Consider the following 9,026-nt stretch of genomic DNA (forward strand, 5'->3'; position numbering starts at 1 on the left):
TTAGTTCTAATTTTCAATAAGTACTAATTTTCCATTTCAGCATCCCAGATAAGTAGATATATGCAAAGTTTGAGCGAAGACCAAGAACTTTTACTGGTTTTGTATCCACCACGATTTTCTCTTAATTTCATTTGGCTTTGAAAAAAGTTCAATAATATCTGGTGTAAAGGGGCACAAAATTTCACGTGGGCACGGGCTCACTACTAGCCCCGCCACTGACAGAACTATACTATTCTATCTAGAAGAAGTACTGGACGAGCGATAGTAGCCACACTATGAGCGCCGTCTATGCATTCACCAACTAATAATACACTGGTAGGTGTTGCACCCGAGCGCCACCACTTCTCACCTAGCAACTAAATAATACACAGATGGGTATGTGCGCCACCGTCGCTCCAGTTGACACACAACTTTGTATACTCAAATCAGCAGGGAAACATACCCATTGTAAGTGTCTACATTACTCTGAATTTAGTAAAGCTTAATTCCAACATAATTCAGAATGAATTTACATTTCAAACGTGTAACATTATTTTTAAGAGTGTCAGTAGACCCAGGATAACGTTAATTTGACAAAGAATAAAATCTACTACGAATTTAATATAGTTTACTTAATCTAGAATTCAGAGTGCATTTACTTTTCAAAGGAGTAATATTATTTTTAAGCGTGTCAATCACCAATTTACTAAAAGTTGTTAATTTCTTCCGGCGTAAGATGGAAAATGGGGATGGATTCGCAGAAGTTTGGCGTCTTCTGTCCTATTCCGAGGTCGCCGTCCACGTGGTGCATGACCCACACGTGCCGTTTCAAGTTGTTTGACCTGGAAAATCTCATGTCGCAAAGGGTGCACGAAAACTTCTTCACCTCCTTTTCGTCGGGACGGTGGACATCGTGATGGGCATCATGTCGCCTTAATCCATACCCACTTAAAAAAGTCCTAGGGCATTTTGGGCATTGGAAAATCTTGCGGTTCGACCTATCCACGTGTGTCGCCAGTAAAATATGTGGATCCGTTATTTCATCGCACTCTTAAAACTAATGCTACCCTCTTGAAAAGTAATCACGCTTAGGATTAGAAATATTATGTAAGTACAGTATATTAAATCCAGTGTAAATTTCGTCCTTTATTAAGTTTGCGCTACTCTGGATTTCGTAAAAATTATTCAATTTAAATGGGACGCGAGTCTTAACCAAAATCGTCATTACATATATGTGCAGGTATTTCTCAGCTCTACAAATTTATTTTAAAATTATGCTTCCAGTTTTTCTGAAGGATTATTAAATTTGAGATCCATTCTGTCAAAATCCGGACTCCGGATTATTCCGGAGTGTATAAATATCAGAGCTGGCCAAATTACTTGGAAGTCAAATTACAAATTACAATTACAATCACAACATTGCTTCAATTACAATTACAAATTACAATTACTCAAGACAACTCAATTACTAATTACTAATTACAAATTACAATTACTTCTCTAAAAAAATTCGCTTCAATTACAATTACAAATTACGTAATTGAATTACATCACAAATTACAATTACATTTGAGATTTTTAAATGAAAATTCATCATTTAATAAACCGTAGTAACGTTAGAAGTAGCTCACCCTGTAATATATAATTACCTGGCACCTTTGCACCTTGGGTGCAAAATTATAGTAGTTCAACAAAATAGATCAATAATTTTTAAGCAATTATGCACCAGTGGTGCAGAAAAACGAAGCATAAAATAGATCAATAATTATTATGCAATTGTGCATCAATGGTGCAGAAAAACGAGGAAGATGGCAAAGTATTTTGCACCACTGCTGGAGATTAACCGTGGTGGGTCAAATAAAATTTCAAAAAATTTGTGTCAAAATTATATAATAAATTCTCCCGGCTATTCTGTACCATTGGTGCGTTTTGCATCAAAGCCCCCAATTCTTTCGCATCATTTGGTGTTTCCGATTGTCAGATACCAACGGTGCTATTAATTTATGAAAAAATGGACCTGATCCATTCTAGTGAGTATCAATTGATGCTCATCCAATTGTTTCGCATCAGCTTGGATAACCAACTGTTCAATACGAACGGTGCTACTTATTCCAAAATTGTAGTGCTTTCTCGATCCATTTGCACAATTAATTCGCACCATTTGCGGCAGGATTGTTCGATACCAATGGTGCGCCTAATTTATTCCATAATGGTCAAGGGGATTATTAATTAGCATCAATTGATGCAAAAAACTCGTGAACACACAGACAGACGGACGGACGGACAAGAGGAATTCAATAGCTCTCATGCTTCGCAGGGTGAGCTAATAATTGCAATACTTGTTCACTTTTAACAATGTAATGCCTTTGCATCAAAATTTCCACCTAGAAAAAATAATTTACGAGACAAATTTTGCAAGTAAAAGCATTTATCAGTATGTATACTGTTCAAAGTGAACAAGTATTTAAATTATTTGACTATTAAATGATGAATTATCATTTAAAAAATCTCAATTATAATTAGTAATTTATCTTAAACTTCAATTACACAATTTGTAGCATTTACTTATTTTCATGCATAAGGCTCAATGTGTTAAACACACTAGTAATTAATTCTAATGTAACAAAAAAATTGGCGACTACGAAATAATGTTTATTTAAATTCACAAAATGAAAGACAGTGAAATTTTCGCATGCGAAATACAGTCGATTTAACAAAATCAGGGTTTTTTGGTTGGTTTTAATCACGATAGATGGAGATTTAGTAATTGTAATTGAAGAAGTAATTGAATTACAATTACACCATGTTGAAATTTGCAATTAGAAATTACTAATTACATTTAGTTCAATTACAAATTACAATTACAATTACATTTCTCGAATGAAGTAATTGAAATTACAATTTACAATTACTAATTTGTAATTGTAATTGTCAATTACTAATTTGGCCAGGTCTGATAAATATTTCAAAAAAATTTGCAAAGACCGGCTCTTAAGAGGGGTACTTCACTAGTTGCCACCCACAGATCTCGATGCCCTTTGGATATGTTGGAGCACCCCATGAGTGAACAACAACCCTGACGTGGTTTGATGCCATGGCCACATTTGCGCCCGCCACACCCACTTAAAGGCGCCAAAACACGAAAAAAGCCCTGTTTTCACTCAATAAAACCCTCGCCAAAAATCCAATTTCTATAGGATTTGGAAAATATTGCACCATTATACTCCCAGATAGTTGTTTTATCATATCCAATATCAAACTCAACTTTTTTGAAATTTTAATTTTTTCGAAGACATACCCCTGGTCAGGAAATTTTCGAAAATATTCAAAAAATTAAAAAAATACATTTTGGTGTCGGATATTATAAAGCAACTATCTGGGTGTATACTGGTGCAAAATTTTCAAATTTCGATCAAATTTCGATTTTTGGCGAGCGTTTTAAGATGGTGATTTTAGAGTTTTGGGCGCCTTTAAGTGGGTGTGGCGGGCGCAAATGTGGCCATGGCATCAAAACACTTGGGGGTTATTGTTACATCATTGGATGCTCCAACATAGCCAAAGGACATTGAAATCTGTGGGTGGCAACTACTGAAGTGTTCCTCCTTAGACTTTGGATATCACAATAAATTCCAAGAGCAGATAAACATTTAAAAACCTGTTAATTTTTACGAGTCCTGCGTTAACATAGAATTCATAATACTTTTCGAAAGGGTAACATTATTTTTAAGAGTGTAATAACTTAAAAAATGAAAATAAAATATTTTATCATTTTTACCAGGTGAGCTTTCAGATGGCAATCTCTCTTGAAACACCTCCCGCAGGTGGGACACAGATGAGGCTTCTCTGTCGAATGGATGAGCTTGTGTTGGTCGAAATGGTGTCTTAGTTTAAATTTTTTCCCGCAATTGGTACACCCAAATTGAGCGGGTTTTTTTGAATGGTGGATTTTGAAATGTTTTATACGGTCGCCCTTCGATTTGTAGGATTTCGCACAGTTTGGAAATTCACACGGGTAGCGAGGTCGGGCTTCGTTCGACGAGCTGTGCATGCTCCCAATGTGCTTCTGCAAAGTAGAGGCGTTAAAATAGGGGCGCTGGCAGATGGGGCAGCGGGGACGTTCACGCGGGGTGTGCATGTTCCTCTTGTGAAATTTCAGGCAGACCGGATTTTTCAAAATTTTACTGCAAATCTGGACAATACAAAAGAAAAGATACAGTCGAAAATGTTAAATTCGTTAACTTAGGACTGGATTACTCATCACTAATAGCACGACATTTTTAATCATTTTTCGGCTGTGGAAATTTATTATAAAATTCTGTCCAAAAATTTTGTCGAGCAAAATTGAAAATTGAAAATTTTTGTACAAAACATAAAAATAATCCCGATTTTGTCCGTTTTTGAAGATGTCAGGTTTAAGGAGCCTTCAAAAAAATTGGGACCCAATCTGGCATAAAAAGCTTTCTTGTTAATCGCCTTATTGACTTCAAATTTGTCGCCTCGAGTTTTAAAAGAAATTTTTAGAGCAGAAAAATTATTAAAAACGTGTTGATTTTGACAATGAGTGATCCAATGCTGATTTTAAATTTTAAAATTTAAATTAAAGACGCACCTCGCATTGCACACTAGCATTTGGATCGTGGGTGACAATGTGCACATTTAAAAATATCTTGGCTTTGAAGGTTTTGTAGCAGATGGGACAAACCCACTCCTTCCTTGGCTTGAAAGGTGGCTGATTTGGAGAAATCTGTAGAATTTACACATAAAATGCAACCTTTTATCAAGCTACCCAGCAGATCTTTTCTAGCGAGTTATGTCAAAAAATCGAGCCAAAAATTAGGAATCACGTGACACTTTTCTTTTCGTTGAATGGTCCCTTTGAATTAAACTATGGCGACAAGGTTCAATTTTTTAGTGAATTTTCGCTCACTCTTTCCACATTAAAGCCGATATGTAAATTGTGCCCCAAAGATTTACATACTTTTCTTCAAAGAGGGCATTCAACTGAAAGGCAGGTGTCACATGATTCATAATTTTTGGCTTGAAAAAAGGTTCCGTTGTGAAAAAATTCACGTTGTCATTGGTAACATCGTAAAATCCGAGCGTTTTGTAAAATAATTTTACAAACGTGTGCAAAATAACAAAAACCCCCGTGATCCGAATAAGTTTGCGAAAATTTGTAAACCAACTATCCTCAGGAATACTTGTAAGCACTTGTAAATTTAAGGATTTTACAATGTTACCAAGGACCTTGTGCATGAATTGTGTCATTAATTATAAATCGTTTTTAATTTTTTACATATGCTAAAATTACCACTTCGAGAGATGAAGTCTCCAGCGTATTGGCCTCTTCATAATCTAAATATTTCGAATATATTATATAATTTTTGATAAGAAATATTAGCATAATTAATTTAACTTATATGTAAATTACCGAAACTATTCATGTCAGTAACATTAAGAGGGTCAAAGGTGTCTTTAGCCTCAACGACTATGGGAGTTTGGTTGACGACAAGGTCCACGCTGTCCGCCAGATTCTCCGGAAGTGAGAAGAATAGTTCGTCAATGGCGTCAACGAGGGTGTGGCAGCTGTCGCCGTTGTAGGTAGTGTCGACAGGGTGACCTTGCAACGCCAACGTGGCGAAAATCACGCCCTCCGTAAGTGGAAGTGCCAGAATGTCGTCCATTAAATGGAGTAGTTTTGCCAGCATATCGCTCGGATTAGCACCTGAATTCAAAGTAAATTAACACCCATAAGTATACCTGTTCACATTCATTTATTCAGTAAAAAATGAGTAAGTTCTTCATTCATTAATGAATAATGAGTGAATACTTTGTCAAAAGTTTTAAATAGATAAATGGATACTTAATAAATATTTGATCATTTCATACTCGTGAAGAATGAATGATGTTATTCATTATTCATTTTTTACCCTATGCTTAGTACATATTGACAAATCCATTTAGTAAGGCGAATTTGAGATAAACTGAGTAAAAAATTAATAATGAATGAATAATTTTTCCAATTTTTAAATTGAAGGCATTTTGAAGAAAGAAATATTTTTGGAAGTATAAATTAATAACAAATACAAAACAAATTATTGGATTACAAAACTCGTTGTGCTCGATGACCACTCCTGCACGGCGAGCAATTTGGTCGATTTGGGTGCGACTCTGAGACAAGTGTGCCTTCATGGTGTTGACCTCTGCTGATAACTCGGTCGCAAGGTCGGCCGCCATCTTGTCACCCTGTGTAATTTGAATGTGTATATGTTTTAGAATTGTATGAATTATCTAATATATGTATGCGCACCCTTAAAAATATTGTTCCTCTTTGGGGAGGAAATGCGCTTTCAAAGGTACGTTTCGTAAAACATAAGAAATACGGAGAAAATGTTCCCTTGTATGCGGGGGTGGAACTTGACTTTTCTGGCGATTCTAAAAATACGAATCTCCGAAAGACAAAAAATATAAAGTCTAGCCTCCAGACGTGTTGAATTGAAAAATTATCGATGTTAAAAAGTAATAAAATCTTCATATTGTAATAAACGCAAGGAGATTAACAGGTTTAAAATCGCCATTTGAATCCATGGATGAATGGAAACTTGAGGCACACAAATTCAAATCCCGCATGCAATAGAACCTTATCAAAATTTTTAACCTCTGATTGAGCAAGATATGTACTGTGCGGGTGGAGCTTAGCTCGTCAAAAAGCAGTTTTGCGCCTCAATTCTCCCTGCTAATGTGAGGCCCAACGCTGCTTTTTGACGAGCTAAGCTCCACCCGCACAGTACATATCAATTGAGTATAGCAATTTGAGTATAGCAGGGAAATATTATTTTTAAGAGTGCATTACTTCTCAAAATTGAAATTATGAGTAAATGTAAATTTCTAATTATTTACCGTGCTGCCACGTGACCAATGGAAGGAGACTTTACGTTTACAGCTTAAAAAATAATAAAACAAATTCAGATTAAAATCATCATAAAAAGAGTTATAAAAAATTGAAGTTATGTACCTGCTAATCAATGCATCGAATAATTTCCGGAATTTAATCGAATTGAAGAGTACGTATGTACAAAGTAAAACTCTGATTCCAACTTGGAGTAGCTATTTTAATAAATAAATAATTTAACATAATTAACAAGATTATAACATGCAATTAAAGTAGAATTACTTGATAAGATCAGCAGGAGTTGCGCGATATTATTCCCTCGTTGGCTCGTTATATCAGGCAATCTCGTCAGAATCTGAGAACTGCAGGAGGCGGTGTTAAATGGGCATCATGCGATACATTACGTAATTTATTAAGCAGCTTCAGCTACTTTATGTCGGTCTGCCCAGAGCCGTGCCGCGAAATTTTCAGGCCTGGTATGAGCTTAAGTGCCGGGCCCTTTCATAAGTTCAATATCTTCGATATTATGTTATCGTTTTCGCTCCAGAATATTAGAGCATTCTGGAACGAAGTAGATAATATTCTACGAGTATTAAGAGCACATTATTTTCCCAGTTCCATGGGAAAATGGTGACATTTACTTGCGCTTTTAACTCAGCCATATTTTTGAAAACATCGGCGGGACGGAGAAAAATCAATTATATGAACCTAAGTTTCATAAATATGCGAATATGACATACTTTTCGCTACTTCCCAAAGCTTCCTAAACCCTTTGCGATTAATTACTTTTCTATCCATTTTAAAAATTTGAAAAAGTGCCAGACTCATTTCGAATTGGCGAAAATGCAGGTCCCAAAACTCAATTCCTTTTAGTTCTTAGACCACTTATTGTATTATTTCTTGAATTCAGGACATATTCAAAAACATCCAGTATGGTGAAAACCCAACGGTTTAGCTGAAGATACTTTTAAAATTGTACCAAGCGGTAAGAATAAAAAAAATAATTGTAAGCATTTGGGCCTGAAGCAGTCAGACTAACAATTCGATGACGCCAGCGGTCTAACTCCGATTTTAACAAAACCACGATAATTATGGAACCTTAGACAAATACTTAATAGAAAACGTGTTTCAGGATTTTTCACAATGCTCAGTTTAAACGAAATTATAAAGGAATCCGTCAGAGACAATTTCCATTTTGACCGTGACATTTTCTCGCGAGGGAGAAAAATACAGATTCTGGCTTACGAATTCCATCATAATTTCGTTTAAACTTGAAACGCGTAGACCTAAAACGGTTTCCTCCGATTTTGACCCGACCACCTTTAAATTACTCACACACTGAAACAACCCGACCCGTAATTTTCGTTTTCCTGAATGTTCGCGTTTTCGGGTGTGTCAGAATTTGTCAATACATTTTCAGCCCATTCAGGATTTTTCAAAGTTGTTCATCTTGAATGTTTAACGCTATTTTAAAAGTGAAAGAACGTAGTGCTCAAAATTACTTCCATAAATTTACAAAAACTGTGTTTCCAAAAACTTTTAACGTTCAAAATTTGTATACAATTTCGGGATTTTGAAAATATGCTCCAGACCAGAAAATCCTCAAACTCAAAGTTTTTGAAATGTAGAATTTTCTTAAACTTAATATAATTCTTTGCAAAAATGTTGTTTCATTTTTTAAATAGGGTCAAAATTTAAAAATTTTCATCACTTTGAAAAATCCAAATTTGGCTGAAAATGAAGTCAGCTTATTTCCTTGTGTGAGCAATTTAAAATTGGCCGCGTCAAAATTCGAGGAAACCAGTTCATGCCCACGCATTTTAAAGCGAAATTATGATGGAATTCGTAAGCCAGAATCTGTATTTTTCTCCTTAGCGAGAAAATGTTACGGTCAAAATGGAAATTCTTTCTCACCCATATAATTTCGTTCCGATTCCATATAATTTCGTTTAGTGTATGAAACTTGTCATGTAAACTGTACTGGTAATCATCTTGCTATGTAACTTGAACAGAATGTTAAAACCTGTCAAATTGGTTAGTTATTTCCATGAATCGAAGTTCGTAATATCTGTTGTTTTTGAAAAATTGAAGTTTGATATGTAATTGTTTTACTGTTAAATGATGCAAAATTTTCTTGTCGTACTCTATCGGGCGC

At 35.3% G+C, this 9,026-nt stretch overlaps 1 protein-coding gene across 1 annotated transcript; it reads right to left on the bottom strand.

Annotated features, from left to right (window-relative positions):
* Window positions 1-304: 304 nt before the first annotated feature.
* On the bottom strand, window positions 305-7,264 carry LOC118436963 (zinc finger protein 99-like). The gene is made up of 9 exons (XM_035855685.1): window positions 7,154-7,264; window positions 6,995-7,086; window positions 6,880-6,922; window positions 6,087-6,225; window positions 5,411-5,704; window positions 5,291-5,334; window positions 4,589-4,723; window positions 3,755-4,168; window positions 305-977 (listed from the first exon to the last, which is right to left on the bottom strand). Exons 4-9 carry the CDS (start codon window positions 6,214-6,216, stop codon window positions 939-941), a joined length of 1,056 nt encoding a protein of 351 aa, XP_035711578.1. The 5' UTR covers window positions 6,217-6,225; window positions 6,880-6,922; window positions 6,995-7,086; window positions 7,154-7,264; the 3' UTR covers window positions 305-938.
* Window positions 7,265-9,026: the final 1,762 nt, after the last annotated feature.

Source organism: Folsomia candida, unplaced genomic scaffold, assembly GCF_002217175.1.
Source record: "Folsomia candida strain VU population unplaced genomic scaffold, ASM221717v1 Fcan01_Sc011, whole genome shotgun sequence".
NCBI classification, from domain to species: Eukaryota; Metazoa; Arthropoda; class Collembola; order Entomobryomorpha; family Isotomidae; genus Folsomia; species Folsomia candida.